The 17,755-nt window shown below is 46.2% G+C and overlaps 1 protein-coding gene across 2 annotated transcripts; it reads left to right on the forward strand.

The window, feature by feature from the left end:
* The first annotated feature begins 2,862 nt into the window (after positions 1-2,862).
* On the forward strand, positions 2,863-16,313 carry MARVELD3 (MARVEL domain containing 3). 2 transcript variants are annotated; one of them, XM_043436284.1, is made up of 3 exons: positions 2,863-3,376; positions 5,899-6,026; positions 14,684-16,313. In XM_043436284.1, the coding sequence occupies exons 1-3, from the start codon at positions 2,976-2,978 to the stop codon at positions 15,319-15,321; spliced, it is 1,167 nt and encodes a 388-aa protein (XP_043292219.1). In that variant the 5' UTR covers positions 2,863-2,975; the 3' UTR covers positions 15,322-16,313. The 2 variants fall into 2 exon arrangements, with proteins under 2 accessions (XP_043292219.1, XP_043292220.1); XM_043436285.1 differs by lacking the exon at positions 14,684-16,313 and adding an exon at positions 11,226-12,732 and having other exon boundaries at positions 2,864-3,376.
* The last annotated feature ends 1,442 nt before the right edge of the window (positions 16,314-17,755 follow it).

The raw sequence follows: 17,755 nt of genomic DNA on the forward strand, positions 1-17,755 counted from the left end.
CTCCCAGCATCAGGGTCTTTTCCAATGAGTCAACTCTTCTCATGAGGTGGCCAAAGTATTGGAGTTTCAGCCTCAGCATCAGTCCTTCCAATGAACACCCAGGACTGATCTCCTTCAGGATGGACTGGTTGGATCTCCTTGCAGTCCAAGGGACTCTCAAGAGTCTTCTCCAACACCTCAGTTCAAAAGCATCAATTTTTCGGCACTCAGCTTTTCTTCACAGTCCAACTCTCACAACCATACATGACCACTGGAAAAACCATAGCCTTGACTAGACAGAACTTTGTTGGCAAAGTAATGTCTCTGCTTTTTAATACGCTATCTAGGTTGGTCATAACTTTCCTTCCAAGGAGTAAGCGTCTTTTAATTTCATGGCTGCACCAGGTGGGATGCATGAGACGGGTGCTCGGGCCTGGTGCACTGGGAAGACCCAGAGGAGTCGGGTGGGGAGGAAGGTGGGAGGGGGGATCGGGATGGGGAATACGTGTGGATCTATGGCTGATTCATGTCAATGTATGACAAAACCCACTGGAAAAAAATAAATAAATAAATAAAGGAGAAAAAATAAATAAATAATAATTTCATGGCTGCAATCACCATCTGCAGTGATTTTGGAGCCCAAAAAAATAGTCTGACACTGCTTCCACTGTTTCCCCATCTATTTCCCATAAAGTGATGGGACCAGATGCCATGATCTTAGTTTTCTGAATGTTAAGCTTTAAGCCAACTTTTTCACTCTCCTCTTTCACTTTCATCAAGAGGCTTCTTAGTTCCTCTTCACTTTCGGCCACAAGGGTGGTGTCATCTGCATATCTGAGGTTATTGATATGTTTCCCGGCAATCTTGATTCCAGCTTGTGCTTCTTCCAGCCCAGCGTTTCTCATGATGTACTCTGCATGTAAGTTAAATAAGCAGGGTGACAATATACAGCCTTGACGTACTCCTTTTCCTATTTGGAACCAGTCTGTTGTTCCATGTCCAGATCTAACTGTTGCTTTCTGACCTGGATATAGGTTTCTCAAGAGGTGGGTCAGGTGGTCTGGTATTCCCGTCTCTTTTAACATACGTTAAGTGACACACGCACATGCACCATGACAGTTCATAAAAGGCAAAAAAGTGGGCAGTAGCCCAATTCCTGGAAATCCCCAGCTCTTCCCCCCAAAGAGTTTGAACAATCCTCCTGCTCCTAAGCCTATGAAATTACCCTGCCCATAAAAACTAACCACCCCATGGGGTGCTGCTCTCTCCTTCTGAGATGAAGTGCATTCTGCCTGTGGAATGTGTGTCTCTCTCAATTACCTGCTTTCATTTTACTATGGCTTGCTGTTGAATTGAATTCTTTCCTGTGCAAAGCCAAGGACCACTATCTGGTGGCCCATCCGAGGAACTCATCTTGGACCTGATCATACTTTAGTGTCCTATTTTCCTGCAACATCTTTACAAAGGAAGAGGAAGAAGGTAGTCTTCTCTTCTTCCCTACTTTTCCTTTGATTATAAAAATGTAGTCCACTTATTTCCTGAAGCAGCACCCTCTTGCCTGCTCACCTGTATCCTTCACAAGCATTCTATATTAACAAACCTAATTCTTACCTATCACTCTGCCTCTCACTCACTGAATTCCCTCTGACTTGAGACATAAAGAATCTGAGCTTCATTAAGTCCTGAGTGGAGTCCTGTGGTTTCAACATGTCCAAAATGGAACCTTCCAATTTTCTCCAAACCTGGTTCTCTCCAGTCTTCCCATCTCAGTAAATGATTCCTCCACCCACTCATCTTTTAAGTTCTTCCTCCAAACTGCAACCTATATCTGTCCACTTGTCACCATCAGCTCAGCCACCATCACTCCTTACCTGGAATGCTTCAGTAGCTTCCTAACTCATCTCTTGACACTGTTCTTGGGCCCACGGAGTCCATCTTCCTCACAGAAGCCCAAGCAATCTATTTTTTTTTTTTAAACACGTAAGTCAGAGCAAATCAGAAGTCACTCTCCTGGCTCAAAACATGTCAAAGTTTCCCCGCTGCTCTTTGAAAATGAGTCTTGACCATGAAGGCCCTATACCAGCTCCTGCCCCATTTCTCAGCCTCATCTCATCCCTACACTACACTCACAGTGACCTTCTTGTTCAGCCCTCTGCATAACGCAGGCTTTTTCTCTTTCTGGAACGTTCTCTCAGCTGTTCCCAAGGCTGCCTCCTTCTCTTCCAGAACTCAAGTGTCCCCTTCCCAGATCTATATAAAGAAACCTGCTCCGTCCAAGTTTGTCTTCTCTTCTGATTGCCTGTTCTCCTTACACAGTGAAGTGGAAGTGCCGTACGAGGAGAGTTCACCGCTGGATCTCTCAAGCCCACTAAGCCAGATGCTCACACATATTTGTTGAACAATAATTCATTAACAGACAGCAATTTTATGTTTTAAAATACCCTGATTTGACAAAAAAGTTGTCAATTCTGTGTGGGTCATCATTGAAAAAAAAAAAACTTTATAAGTCCTGGACTCATAAATGGTTGAACTGGCCTCAAGTCCCCTACAGCACAGTTGTAAGGACAGCGGAAGAGGGAGGAAGAGGACAACCGCTGGGTGGCTGGCTGAGTGGCTGAGGGAGAAAGCAGATGGGAACACTCTGGGAAAGCAAACCCAAGGTGCTAAGTTGAGCACAGTCCCCCTGGCCGCCATCTTGAGGGGTCATGGTGCAGATACCTCAGGGCTGACGAGGTACGGTGGGTAGGCGGTAGTCGCGTCCTCAGTGTGTAAGGCTGCACGACGCTCTAGGCTCGCACCCAATCTGGGCTCACGCGCGCCCAGACCCCGGGCCGCGCTCACCTGCTCCCCCTGACGGCGCGGGTCCTCAGGTGAATGCTCTCCTGGGCCGCAGCGGGATTAGTGCGCGTGCGCGCAGGTGAGCGTCCCGCCCCCAGGCTTGGCCACCTGCCGTCGAAACTTGTGGATTGTTGCCCTCGGGTCGTTCCGGGGCGGGGATGCGAAACCGAGCCATGGAACAGACGTCGGGGACTCGCGAGTCCCGGGCCCGGCCGAGAGAACGGGACCCAGACCGGCATCCCCGCCCGGAACGAGACCGCCACCCCGAGAGACAGCGGGACAGAGCCGGGGACCGGCACAGGGAGAGAAACGGGGGCGGGCGGAGGGACGGGGACCGGGACAGGGAGAGGAACCGGGAACCTCGCCAGGACAGGCCCAGGGCCGGGGACCATCGCGGCGGCGAACAAAGAGTTTGGGAAAACTCCCGTCAGAGTCGGACGCGGGACGGACCCCGGCGACCGACCTGGGACGCGGCCCCGCCCCCCTGGCCCGGGACGAGGGAAACCCCGGAGCCGCCGCCCCTGCGGAAGGAGGGCCTCGGACGCCGAGGACCAGAAAGGTGAGGTGGGGCGGCGGGGGCCCTCGATCTCGGCCCTGAGGAAGCCTGGGGCTGAGGCCCGCCTGGGGTCCCGACTACTTGTCCTAGGAAGCGGGTTTAGAGAAAGTGCCATTCTTCCCTTTTGAGCTTTTAGAGGTGACCTAAGGAGGGAAGGAAGACCTTACAGTGCCCACCACCACATGCTCTCCCCTCCCCCGCACACACACTTCTTGACCTGAACCCGGTTAACAAAGCAGAGACCCACTACCCCTCTCCACTCCTCCCCGCCACTCCCCGTTGAAAGTGACAGGGCCGGGGTTCCAGGTAGAGAAGACGAAAGGACTGCAGGACCAGAAGGGGAAGGAGTAGGAAGGAGATTGAGTGGGTGGGGTGAATCTGAGGCTCCTCCCTGATACAACCTCCCCACCCCCTCCCCAGCACACATACCCACACCCATGTGGTCACAGGACTGCCCCCTTGAGGCTTCAGACCCTTGTCCTGTTTTCCAAAACCAGCCCTCCCCGAAGTCCCGTTCCCCGGAGGTCCAGGCCTAATAAAGTCAGCCCAGTGAAAAGTTAATACATTAATGTGTAACCCCTTCCAGGGCTATATGCATTTCAAAACCAGACAGCTGGGAGAAGCTAGACTTTTAGCCAAAGAACTGAATGAACCTAAAACTCTGCACAGAAGGGCAGAGATTTCCCCCATCTTTGTCAGTGAGGTCCTTCTGGTCAGCTTCATTCAAATCCCATGGTTGGCTCAGACCTCACCCTCCTGAATGAACACATTTTGCCATCCCTATCTTTAGAACTGAGTTCCCACAAGGCCTGTGGAGTGACAGCATCATCATGTTTTAGAAGACTTGGTGAGCTGGGAGAGAGGGTAAGGATGGAAGGAAGGAAGGAGAGGCAGTATTCCCAGGTCCCACTCTTTCTCTAGGGAAGTGGTCCTTTTCCCATTGCATGTTCTATCTAACTCCACAAGAATTACTGAATGCCCAGATTAGATGCCAGGAGACAGGCAGGTACTAGAGTGATGATTATCTTCTGGCTTTTGCCCTCATTACTAGGAGGAGTCCAGACTCCTGTCTGCTATGGGACTTGGAGGCTTTAGCCCAGTCTCTCTCCCTGTTGTGTCCACAAAGCGGGAAAGCTACTATCCTGAGTTTATGTTAAATTATCTAGAACTAACTAGCCAAGGTGTAACAAAGGGAGTGCCCAGTTACAGTCACAGGCACTGGCCATTGTTTCCCTACCTAAAGCCACACTGCGTTGTAACTGCCTGACCTAGGAGAAGCCACAACTTCTTTTTTAGATTTCCTTTTAAAATGGTGTCCTGGGCTCCCTGACCACCACAACCACCACTACCCCTACTAGCCCCAAAGCTAGTGAAGGGAATACTTTTGCTTCTTTCGTTCACAGATAGTTGGTGGTTTAAAATCAAAAGTCATTTATTTGACTCTCCTCCACATAACAAGCATGTATTTAATGGATGGGAGGCAGGGTCAGGGACTACAGAGGTCTACTCTGGATGTCCATAGAACACTGATAAGTAAACAGGCCAATTTGCAGCACATTTGAAATATGCTGCTCCAGGGGAAACCGATTCAGAGAGAACTGAGTTGGGGCCCTGATTGGGCTCTGGAATGTTTGCCGGAGGAGACAGACTCAAAGCTGAGTTCTGGAGAAGAAGCTCCAGGCTGTCTCTCATGGTGACCTAGAGGCATGGGAATGCAGATCATCTGTTGGGGCAGGGAGAGGGGCAGTTCACTATGGCTGGGTCTGTAAAAGTGAGATTGTGAGTGGAGAGTGATGAACAAGGGCCCTCCTGCACTGTGCTTAAAGTTTGGACTTTATGGATTTTTAACCCAAAAGGTACATGATGAGATCTGTGTTCTATAAGAATCCCTGGAACCCAGGTAGTAGAATGCAGCCCGCACCATTCACCACAGAATCTTGTACAAAAGCCCAGGGTATGCTGGATAAAGTGATGGGGAAGGTTGGGAGTGGGGCATGAGGAGAAGGAGCAGAATAGAATATGCCAGGGCTGTCAGAAGAAGAGGGAGAGCAATGATGTCCAAAGTTGTCTGTACCACCAGAGCCTAGAAAATTACTGCTGATTCACCTGTTTCCAAAGTAACAAGGGAAGGAAGAGAATGCCAGTCTGGACATCAGTCTTGTGAATGCAAACTAGTTTTGAAGAGAGCCCATCCTCAATGAACTGAAAAGCTCCCCCAAGTGGTTCCCAGCTACCTGTTCAATAGCCACCCTCCCCGCTTCCCCAGCAGGCCAACAAGCCAGCATGAGAGGTAGGGCTCAGAATTACTAGGATAAGTGACGTACTTAGTGGAATTGGGCCAAGTGTTTGAACACCCTGTGAAGCCACTAAGCCAAAAAATTCTCTGGAGTATGAAAACTGTGGCAGATTTTTTGTTCTGTGCATTCTTTAACCTCTGGGCCCAGCATGAGGTGTTCAGAATTCTAATACTGAACAAGCTATTGAATTTGAAGCCTGCTAATGGCCATGTATGTGTTTGGTTATAGTGAACCCACTTCAGGGAGATACCCACCCTCGAACCCCCGGCCTGAACTACAGGAAGCGGTATATTACCAGTCAGAGGCTGAAGGGCTCCTGGAATGCCACAAGTGCAGATACCTGTGCACTGGGAGAGGTGAGCCATTTTGAAGGCAGACCATTTACTTACCTTTGCTGGTGGTCCTGGGAGGGGTCCAAGCTGGTGGGGTAAAAATTCAAGCAGGCTTCCCTTTTGGTTTCCTAGCATTTTTGTTTTCATACCCACATGAGGATCACATTTTCTAAAAAAACAAAAAATAGGTGGCCAGGTTTCCCATGTTTCTTCTCGGACATGCCTAGGGGTGGTGAGGCAGCTATGCCTGCAGTGTTCAGGCTGCAGATGGACCTCCAGGCAGAGCCAGCTCTGAGCTATCAGGTGTCAGAGTGGGGCTCATCAGGCAAGGTGGTCAGAACTAGAGAGGGAAGATGACCTGGAGATGGCAGACAGGTTGAGCTCATGCCACAGGACAGGAGATCTGATGCCCAAGCATGCCATCATGGCTTTTAAATGTTGTTGACTGAAACCCACAGTAAGAAATACACACACATCATGAACCAACTTCTGTCCTGTTCTGTGTCATTAAAAACAAAAAGCCACACTTAAGGGGCTTCCCTGGTGGTCCACTGGCTAAGACTTCTAATCCCAGTACAAGGGACCTGGGTTCGAACCCTGGTCAGGAAACTAGATCCCATATGCTGCAACTAAGAGTTTGCATGCTGCAACAAAGATTGAAGGTCCTGCGTGCCGCAACTAAGACCCGGCACAGTCAAATAAATAAAGGTAAAATAAAATTAAATATTAAAAAAAAATACTTCTTAGGATCCACAGTTTGAAGAACTGTGATTTTAAATAATATTATGTGTCAGCTCCAAATGTGGTTTTCCAGAGTTCCCATCCTAGCACCAGGCCTGGCCTTGCCAACAATGAAGAAAATCAGGTTTGTCAGGGTGAGTCCTTATGGCTCACATGATTTGGTGAGAAACTTACCTCAGCTGCCTATGACTAAGAGGGGAAAACTTCTCAACCAGAGGGGGAGAAATCATGAAATTTATACCTGAAAGTGTCCCTTAGAATGATTACAGTGAAATATGTTGTTATAGGATTACGTAGAACTCTTACTGAAGAGCTCTAGGTAATCTGGGTACAAGAATCCTCACTCTAGTTTACGTATGGTGGCACACCCCATTGCTTTTAATTATCTCAACAACTCCTGAGGCTCAGAGAGGTACAGTAAGTTATACAAAGTCACACAGCTGTGAAGTGGAAGAGCTAGAATTGAAACTTAGAGCTAACGCTAAGGCCTGATATGGTTTATGTGCTTGACCTTCTTTTCTTGATGAGATATAAACAGTAGGAACAAGCCAGAGGCTGTTTAACAGGTTTTTCTCTAGAGGTATTCTTCTTCGGTGATTGATTTACCACGAGAGAGGAGAGGGCCGAGCTTGAGGCCCCTGATTTAGCTTTGATTGCTTCCAGTTATTGGGCTTTGGGCCTAGAGGTTGGTTTTCTGAGTCAAGATAGTGAAAGGATGGCTCAGCAGTCAGAAGCTAACAAATGAGGGCTCATAAAGATCTCTGGACACACAGGGACCCGTATAGAAACAGTGTTGTATTGTTTTGAGAGCAGCAGTCATTGAACACCAGGAACTTGTCTCAGCAGGAAAGGCACACCTGTGTAAAGGTCACCTGAAGAATTTCAGCCTTGTCTTAGATCTTCTGTGACTTCTTTTCCTTGTCGGTGAAATCACGTCCTCCTCCTCCAGCAAACGGGCAAAGAGGGGAGGCAGCTATGGCTCTGACTTCTTAAGAAGACCCTGCAGTTTGGGCTGAATCACCCTTAGGAAATTCAGTGGAACACTGACAAAAAGAGATAAGCCCTGAATCCACGGTTTTGGGCAAGACTCCTCAGCTACCAAAATCTTTAAAGGCTGAGGATAAAGATCAGCTAATAAGCAAGTACAAATGTTACATGTTTATATGAGATCACTAGGAATCCTGTGTGTGTATAGGTTGTGCTATGGGTTTATTATTTGGAGGGATGGTGAGGAGTTACAGGTTCCCTGGGAAGGAGATACATCGCCTGCTCTTCTCCTGGCTCCCTCTGATTTGCATTTGGGGCAGCTTCTCCTTTCCCTTTTTGTCCTTTTCCTCTTCCTTTAGACCTTTGTTGCTCAAATCATAATGGAAAAGATCATAAGAGGAGAATTAGGCCAGTGTAACAAGGAAAGTGTGTGTGGTTTTTTAAAAAGTAATGTTTGCATTTACCTTGCAGCCTTACTTGCAAACCATCCTTAAAAATTTAGTTTCTCTCTCCATACATTATAATCTCTATAGTCAGTGGTGTTATCTGTCATTCAGAGCCTAGAGGTTTAGTTCTGAGATGGCTTCTCACTGCCTATGGCATTGACTTGTGACCATGCTGAAAAGGTTCAGGGGGACAATTGTGGAGATTTTGCCCCTTAACTTGCATTCTCAATACCCCAGTACCCTTGCATTCTCAGTATCCTTACCCAGTGCTTATGGGACTGAGCCTATGTCAAGATTTCAAACCATGGCTGACTTTAAGGGTGTTAACTCATTAACAGGTCTGAAATATTCAGCCAGAATCAGAGGAATGAATGACCTGAAATGCATAACTGCTTCTGAAGAGAGAGGTGCTGACTCAGTGAACCAGATCCTTTAAGGGGCGAGTAAAGCCTAGAGACACTCTGGGCTTTTATTTTTAAAAATGTGCTACCAGACATCTCCCCCATCCCTGGTGATTGTTTTCTGGTTCTATTTAAAGCTACAACAGGAATAAGGAGTTTGTGGAGGCTCTGTCCTTTCCAAACTCTACTAGGAAATACATAGCATATATCTGCTCCCATATAGCAAAACACTGGGAAAAGCCTAAATATCCTTTACATTGAAATTATTTAAATTCATTGTGGCATCCTATAATCCTTTAAAAATATAAATAGATTTATATTTGCTATGGTAGAAAAACTGTTCACACCATATTAAGTGAAAAAATGGGTTATATAATATTAGAGAGAAGAGAACCCTGTTCTTACTTAAAAACAAATAAACAGCAAAAATTATGCACATGTAGCAGAAAAGTCCAAAAGAAAAAAAAATGGTAACAGTGGCTTCTCCAGTTTTATTAACTGGACTTTAGATCATTTTTATATTATATGTTTGTTTCATCTAGATTTTCTTCTCTTTTTTTTTTTTACTATCAGTGTGTGTTACTTTTATGATTAAATAAAACAGTAATGCCATTTACATTTTGGAGGGGGAATGGCAGAGTGTAAACATAATACTTGAGAGAGGTTGGTTTCAATTAGCGAACGTGCAAGTGTAACACACCTTCATGCTTAGACCACCTGGTGGTTGCTGTTTAGCTGACTCTTTGGGACCCCATGGACTATAGGCCGGCAGGCTCCTCTGTCCATGGGATTTTCCAGGCAAGAATATTGGAGTGGGTCGCCATGTCCTTCTCCAGGGAATCTTCCCAACTTCCAGGGATTGAACTCGTGTCTCCTGCATTCGCAGGCAGATTCTTTACCACTGAGCCACCAGGGAAACCCTAGACCAACTGGACCCAGGCCCAAAATCTGGTTCTGTAAAAGCCAGGGAGATGCAACAGCCTGATCCTACAGTCAGCTGACCCACTAGAACCGTGCCAGCACATACAACTCCCAGCTTTGTATTATGAAGAGAAAAAGAAGCCATACACAAAAGAGCACATAACTGTGTGATTCCATCTGCATGAAATGCGAGAAAGACAAACCTAGTTTCTAATGGCAGAGAGCAGATCGATGGTGGCCTGAGGAGGAGGGCAAGCGGTTGACCCCAAAGGGTTTTAGAGAACTTTCTGGGAGGATGAAAACAGTCTATATCTTGATTATGATTACATAATCACATTTGTAATACTCTTTTGTATTTTGTATCTTTGCATTCACATTTGTCATACTCTTACCAAGCTGTGTGCTTAATGCAGGTCATTTTGTTGTGGATAAGGCATATCACAATAAAACTGACTTTAAGGAAAGCAGCCAGCTTTGGTAGAAAGCTGGGGCTCTTTGATTGTCCAGGATAATGCAGCCAAGGATCCTGAAAAAATCCAGCTCTGGGAAAGTATCACAGCCCAGATTTGCTCTGTGAAAGTGAAAGTGCTAGTGGCTCAGTCGTGTCTGACTCTTTGCGATGCCATGGACTGTAGCCCACCAGGCTCCTCTGTCCATGGGATTCTCCAGGCAAGAATACTGGAGTGGGTTGCCATGTCCTCCTCCAGGGGATCTTCCCAACTCAGGGATCAAACCCAGGTCTCCTGAATTGCAGGCAGATTCTTTACCATCTGAGCCACTACTTCTTGAGTTAAAGTCTAAGAACAGTAAATTATGTTTTACTGTTTAATTATATTTAATTCAGTAATTAATTAACTTAATCTTTCCTATCTCTGGTACTTGTGAACCATGATTAATATTTTGATGGATAACTTCCATGCTTTTTTCTGACTTCATTATAATTTTTAAGCACTATGTTACAATCTTTTTCAAACTTGGAGAAGTTTCCTCTTCCAAACTGAAAGAAAATGAAAGTTGCTCAGTTGTGTCCAACTCTTTGCAACCTTATGGACTATACAGTCCGTGGAATTCTCCAGGCCAGAATACTAGAGTGGGTAGCCTTTGCCTTCTCCAGGGGATCTTCCCAACCCAGGGATCGAATACCCAGGTCTCCCGCATTGCAAGTGTATTCTTTACCAGCTAAGCACAAGGGAAGCCCAAAAATACTGGAGTGGGTAGCCTATCCCTTCTCCAGTGGATCTTCCTAACCCAGGAATCAAACCGAGATCTGCTGCATTGCAGGTGGATTCTTTACCAGCTGAGCCACAAGGGAAGCAAACTGAAGATAGCCACAAAGCATCTAAAGAGGACGCAACTATTGTTTCAGTCTTTGTGACAGGGCAGGGCTAGGGCAAAGAATCTTCTTGCCTTCCATAAACAACACCTTTCTTCCTGCTCCCTGGCCTGACTTCGTCCCTCGTCATCCTGCAGCCACCTGGACCGGCTGCTCTGCTGTTTTTAGAGTTATCCTTTTCAGTCCAAAGTATCTCTGACATCATTTCTGGAGGCCATGCTTCCCTGCTGCCATCTAGTGCTAATCCTGCAGCTTTGGCTGCTCAGGCCTTCCCAGGGCAAGAAGAAAGAGTTGGCTGTGGCATGAGCTGCCACAGGGAAGATAAGCCTTTAGGTGGAAGTCTTCAAGTGTGAAACAGCATCTCTCAAAATGGTAACACGCCCTTCTTTTGCAGCCTGCTGCCAAATGCTGGAGGTTCTCCTGAACTTGCTGATCCTGGCCTGCAGCTCTGTGTCTTACAATTCCACGGGGGGCTACACGGGCATCACCAGCCTGGGGGGCGTTTACTACTACCAGTATGGAGGGGCTTACAGTGGTTTCAGTGGTGCTGATGGGGAGAAAGCGCAGCAGTTGGACATTCAGTTCTACCAGCTAAAGCTGCCCACGGTCACTGTGGTGATGGCCTGCAGCGGAGCCTTCATGGCCTTCTGCTGCCTACTCCTCACCCTGGGCGTTCTGCGGGTGCCGTGGCACTGCCCCCCATTGCTGGTGATTGAAGGTGTGCTGCACGTGCTCATTGCCGGGGCATACATTCCGGCCTTGTACTTCTATTTCCACAACCTCTCGGCTGCCTACGCCTCTCCCGTGTGCAAGGAGAGGGAGGCCCTGTACCAGAGCAAAGGATACAGTGGCTTCAGCTGCAGTTTCCATGGGGGAGACATTGGTGCTGGAATCTTTGCTGCCCTGGGCATTGGGGTCTTTGCAGTGGGGGCCGTGCTGGCCATCAGGGGTTACCAAAAGGTCAGGAAGCTGAAGGAGAAGCCTGCAAAAATGTTGGAGTTTTAGGCCTTTTAAAACATTCCACCAAACTTGAGTGATGGAAGTTACTGTGAACTACCGTCTTTCGTGGAATGCTTTGTTGTAGAATTTGCCAGCCCTCAGGAGGTAAACAGTCCAGCTTTGGTTTGCTGGGCCGAATTCCAGGGTACTTGGAACAGCACCACCAGATGTAATAAACCCTGGTTCTGGAGCCCTCTGTTGGTGAGGGACTGACCAAAATGACTTTAAAAAACAAAATGAAAATAAAACAATAAAAACACACCAAAACCAGAGCCCAGGAGCCACAAGGAAAAGGCATGTACTTTGGCAAAATGCATTCTTGATTGAATAAAGGGAGATAACCAAGGGTACTTGAAGAACCTTATCCTCAGTGTGCATGAAAAGCCACATAGACATGAAAAAACATTTCAGCCTTAAGTCCTCTAAACACAGCTGTCTCAAGCAGATTAGCCTCACATTTTTTCCTCACTGAACTCTAGGTTCTTCACTTCCTTAATGCTTTGGGTGAAGGCGGGTGGGGATGCTGGGGAGACCACTTCTGTGAGATTTAAGTTGGAGGAGACGTGGGTTGAGGAAAGAGGAATCAGATTATTTCACTGGGTTGCAAAAGAGGTTTTCTAACAAGCCCCCTTACAATGGCCTTGAAAGCTCAATACGTTTTTTGTACCTCTTGTAAATGTACCATTGTACGACAGATTCAACTCAACAACCAGAATTCAGGATCCATCCAGAATCAAAGAATGTAAAATCTTTCCCAGCAGAAGAATGCTACTTTTGGCCAGACAACCTCGTGGGTTCTTAATGCATGTTAAATTAGGACTTATGGCCCATTATAATACATTCTTGGTACAAGTGAATATGTTCTTTGCTTTATGTAACACCAATAAAAATCCAAAGAAAAATTTTTGATTTGGAGGTGATGGTTCTCTTTACATTTGTAATATTATTTCCTTACTTGGCACATTTAAAAGGTGAGTTCCATTTGGGTTTACAAGAGGAAATACATATATTTACTTGGATATGATTAGAAAACTTCTTGAAGAATATATAAGAAAGTATTAACAGAGGAGTTTTAATTTGATTAGCCACAAAAGCAGCCTCACCCAAAAAAGATGTTATTTTACAACAAAAATCTATTTGCTTCAGTTTTCATTTTCCTCTACAGCTTATCCCTAACTGCTAGCTCTAGTGGTAGCTGTGGTTTAGTTGCTAAATCCTGTCCAACTCATGGCTACTCCATGGACTGTAGCCCACCAGGCTCCTAGTAGGCCACTCTTTTCTTTTCTCCTGATGTCTGTGTATCTTCCTGCATTAACCGCATGCTTGGAAATACTTGAACCTGTTCATTGTTTTCAGCAAAGCCAGGTAGGTCTGGCTGGTGCTCTGAGTAATACCCAGTGGCCATATTTCTTCATCATTGGACCCGGCAACAGACCGTTAATTCCTCTTGCTTGTTGCAGTCAATGGAGTGGTTGACAAGATCTAGATGTGTTCCATTCCAGGCTGGCAGATATGTGCTCCGTGTATTATGACTCTGCTGTTCTGGCAGAATCTGTCCCAGAAGGAGAGGTTCAGGCTGCCCCCATCTCGTATCAGCACAGCATTCCTGCTTCCCTTCAGAGGGTGAGAGGTTAATTGCATGCAGAAGGGAAACCAAGGCAGAGAAAGGTATGGTTAGGGGAGGTAGCTACTCCCCGTGAATTAGAATGATCTCTCGGTCAATTCGCTGTAGGGAGAGAGTAGCCAGTAGTTTATGGTGCCTGGGATAGGAGTATGCAGTTCTGGTCTGATGTTATTTTCAGATTTAAATTAGAGGAATGTAGCTTCTCAATCTCAGAGTCCTTAATTATTGCTACTTCTGTCCTGTGGACCTCCTTGGAATTTGTGTGGGCCCAGCAGGAGATGGAATCAGCAAGCCCAGTAGCTGTTGCCTAAGTACTTTAGACACACTGGTCTTTAGCTGCTCAGTTTATAAACATTGTGTTACTCCTTTGTGTACTAGAGAGTTTTTCTGATTTCTGGGAATTCATGCTTTTCGTAAACTTGTCCCATTTCCTAAATCTCTTACTAATCCTCTTTCATTTTATAAATGTTACTAGGTAGCATCACCATCCAGTTGCATAACATTTTATGATTTTCCAGGTATTTTCACATACTTGCTTTCATCTGGGCCTCACCCCAGCCCTGTGGGATAAGACAGACAAAAGAAGGCATTACCTTCATTTATTTGTCAGATGAGGTATCTGAGGCTTAGAGCCAATGACTTGGGCATGGTCACAAGGCAGCAAAGAGCGGGGGAGTGAGCCTGTGCTCCCGCTCTAAGTTCTTATGCTTTCCTCTTTGTTCTCATCCCTGACACCTGAGGGAACCACAGGAGACCTTCTCCCAGGAATATGCCTCCTGAGAGGCTGAGGTCCCCTTCAGGGAGAAATAAAGGGTGAAGGGTGACTCTGGACAAGATGACATTTATCTCCATTCACCTCCTGGTGTCTCCTGCCTCATGGCATTTGGGGGTTCCTTAAACTTGTAAGAATCCCCCAGGTAACAGGCTGGGTATCCAGCATTAGGATCCTGGCTGAGTAGACTGGTCCACCCACAGGTGGGGTTGGAGGCCACGTCACAGGGCGTGGGGACCCTGTCGGAGCTGATCTGAGAACATCTGTAGGAAGAGTCAATGAAAAAAGCACGATGCAGAGCAGTGTGTGTGGTGTGCTCCCTATGACACTAGCAGGGGAAGGGGGCGGTGAAATTCAGCCTTGACTATTTTTATTTGCATGTTATTTCTCTTGTCTGACCTAGGGAGCTTTCCTGGGTGAGTGATCAGTGTTAAATCCCCCATCTCTCTCCTCCTAGGTGTGATACAGATAGTGGAGGTGATACTGAATGGGATGGTTCTCATGTGTATCGTGGCCTCCTACTTTGTCCTGGCCGGATTCAGCGCCAGCTTTGCCAGTGGCGGCGGCTTTGGGAACAACTATTACTCACCATTTGAGGGCACCGAGCTGGAGCAGGTTCGGCAGCTGGACCAGCAGTACACAATCCTCCGGGCACCCCTGATATACGGCGGCGTGGCTGTTTCTCTGGGGCTCGGTGTCCTCACCTTGGGTGTTTTACTCCAAGGAGCCAAAAGTCTACACAAACTGCCAGGGAAGTGGCTCCTCCTGGAGGCCACCTTCAGCCTCCTGGCGGCAGTGGGCTACTGCGTGGGCATCGGCATTTACCTCCACGCAGCCTTGCAGATCAATACCACAGACACTTGCAGGACAAGAGAGAGGGTCTATGCCCGCAAGGGTCTCACCTGGATGAACTGCCAGCTGGCAGGCACTGATGGAGCGGCTGCCACCTTTGCTTGTCTTCTGGTGGTGATGTATGGTGCCAGCGTGGTGCTGGCCCTGCGGAGCTACCGAGAACAGAAGCAGTACAAGGACAGCCAGGAACAGCAGAGAAATTACAATGATGCACCAGAATACGTGTGGTCTGGAGTACTCTGAGATCCACTGGAACCTAAAGTTTCAACCCACCTTGATTCTCTCAAAAAGATGGGTCCATTATAATCGCACTTTACACATATGTGGTTTTCACATACTTGATTTCATAAATGCTCCCTCTGGAACCAATACAAAGTTAGATGATCATCTCATTTTTCTATCTGTGTCTTTGTTGGCTGAGAGCGTGCATAAAATACCTCCACCTTTGCTACTAAGAGCAACATTGGGAAGTCTGCATATATGCTTATGGTTTGGCTCTCTTGCCAAATGGTAAGGTGATAATAATAGCTTAAATAATAGCCAGAGGAATTCTGAAAGATGAAAATAACACGTCAGGCAGTAGCAGGCAGTAGAAATATCTTGCCTGTCTGAACTAAAGTCATTAAGAAAAACATGCCATTTCCCCCTGTATATGATCCCAGGGAAGTGATTTTAAAGCCTTTGTGTGGTTAGATTTCAAAGGAGTAATTCCGTTCTGACTCTCTCCTAGAAGAAAACTCTCCTGCCCACTAAATACGATAGTGTGCCATGACCCCAAGAAGCATTCCTCCATTAGAGATGGGGGGCTGGATCCCTGATACCCGAAGGCAAGTGCTTTTAGCATGCATGGTCCTCCTCAGGATTCCTGCGTTAGGGTTCAGAGAAGATGGTTTTTACCAGCTTTCCAGGTTAGTTTCTTTTTAAAGTTATTTGATTGGAATTCACTTTCCTGGAAGATTTTATCATTTCCTAAAATACGAGGCCTCCAAACAGTGAGAAATAATTCATAAACCTCTTAAAACATGTTATTCAGCTGAATGCAAAGATAAAGCAGATGATTTTCTGGGAATATTCAGGTATATTGGAGGCATCTTTATTTCTGCATCCCTTCCAGTGCCCTACAGATTAGGCCTTCAAAGGTTAATTATAAATTCTTCATGATCCTGAATTGTTTCCATAATATAACAGTTCATTAACACAGAATCTCGAAAATAAAGTTCTTTTTATAATTTTAATCTAAAATTTTATAGCTGTTCTTATACATTACAACTAGTCTCAGATATTCAGTTCATGTGGGATGCAACTAGAAATATTATATTTTCTAGTTGCCATCTTTTTTCAAAACTTACTTTCATGAGATTAAATAAATTCAAACTGAATTTTTAGTACATTTCTAAAAACAGAAATTTTGACATAAATCTCAGACTGTCTATATACAGTTAGTAAGAAATCAGCCAACATAAGCCTGTTTCAACGTATGCCAAAATGACAATGAAAACAACTGTCAACATCATCTCCTCTGACATGGGTTGGACATTTTTACTCCTGCAGGTTTGCTAGCTCTTCTCCCTGGAATATACTGTCTTTCCTCTCACCTCTTAAATCCTTCCTACTCTTAATTCTTATAAAACCTATCCCAGGCAAAGGATCAAAACTAAATCTTGTACAGAAAGGCGGGGGGGGGGGGGGGGGTGTGGCAGTTGTGGAATCTAGATGATACTTTTACAAAAATAAAGCTTGGAGAAGAACAATCAACTAGAAGTCCACGTTGTGACCTTAAAATACAAACACCTATGCCACAGAACAAAGCTTCCCCTCCACCACCTTAGCCCAAGACAGTTTTCACTGAGTGGCAAGACAGGTTTAACAGCAGCAAAAATCGAACGACCCGTTTCCTACCCTAAACACCACCCCCCCCCCCAACCCGCCGAAACTTCCAAACTGAAGTGTGTCCTAAGTAGATCTTTGCCATGTCTGGGTCAGGGGCTTGGGAAAATGAGGACTTCCGCCTCTGTGACCCCCATGTGGTGCCCAGACCCAGCTATACAGCACTGCTCCGATTCGGCTCCTCTCATCACTACAGTAACACTCCATCACATTCAAAATGCCTTAGCCAAACTTGCCTTACTACCACTTGTCGGATCAGTTGGTCAAGGTTTCTTATGTTTCACATATGAGACGAAGGCTCAGGAAGGCTAAGTGGCTCACCCAGCGGTCGGTGTTTCCTTGTCACAACTGCTCAGTGCCAGGTCCAGTGCTGAGCTAAGGAAATATTTGTTGGCATCATCTCATTTTAACTCACAGCTGATGAGACTCATTTCCATTTAACAATCAAGGAAAAAACTGTGCCTTGGGGACATGAACTTGCCTAAAGTTAAATCTTTCTAAGTAGCAGAGGCAAAACGCAGACCCCGTGGGTCACACACCGAAACATGTTCCGAGTGACTCGTGCTCTTGTGGTGGGTGATGTACCAGGGAAATTATGTCACGTGAAGTAGTTATGCCACCCTGGAATAGGTGTGGGTGCGTGTCATGGAACCAAGGTATGAAAGCAGATGGCGGCATTGGGCCTGGCACATTGGAGGTGTGCTAAATTCCGCTAAATGAGGAGGAAACTTGCAAAATTATTTCAACTGGGCCTTTATTTGGAAAGGTAGCTAATCTTGCTTGGACATCC

The sequence above is a fragment of the Cervus canadensis genome, chromosome 18, assembly GCF_019320065.1.
Source record: "Cervus canadensis isolate Bull #8, Minnesota chromosome 18, ASM1932006v1, whole genome shotgun sequence".
Classification (NCBI taxonomy): domain Eukaryota; kingdom Metazoa; phylum Chordata; class Mammalia; order Artiodactyla; family Cervidae; genus Cervus; species Cervus canadensis.

What these genes read in the sequence shown, in the direction of transcription:
- MARVELD3 (XM_043436284.1), top strand. Translation starts at nt 2,976, where the DNA reads ATGCGAAACCGAGCCATGGAACAGACGTCGGGGACTCGCGAGTCCCGG. An exon ending in GGACGCCGAGGACCAGAAAG is followed by an intron (nt 3,377 to 5,898) that starts GTGAGGTGGGGC and finishes GTTTGGTTATAG; the next exon opens with TGAACCCACTTCAGGGAGAT. An exon ending in ATACCTGTGCACTGGGAGAG is followed by an intron (nt 6,027 to 14,683) that starts GTGAGCCATTTT and finishes CTCTCCTCCTAG; the next exon opens with GTGTGATACAGATAGTGGAG.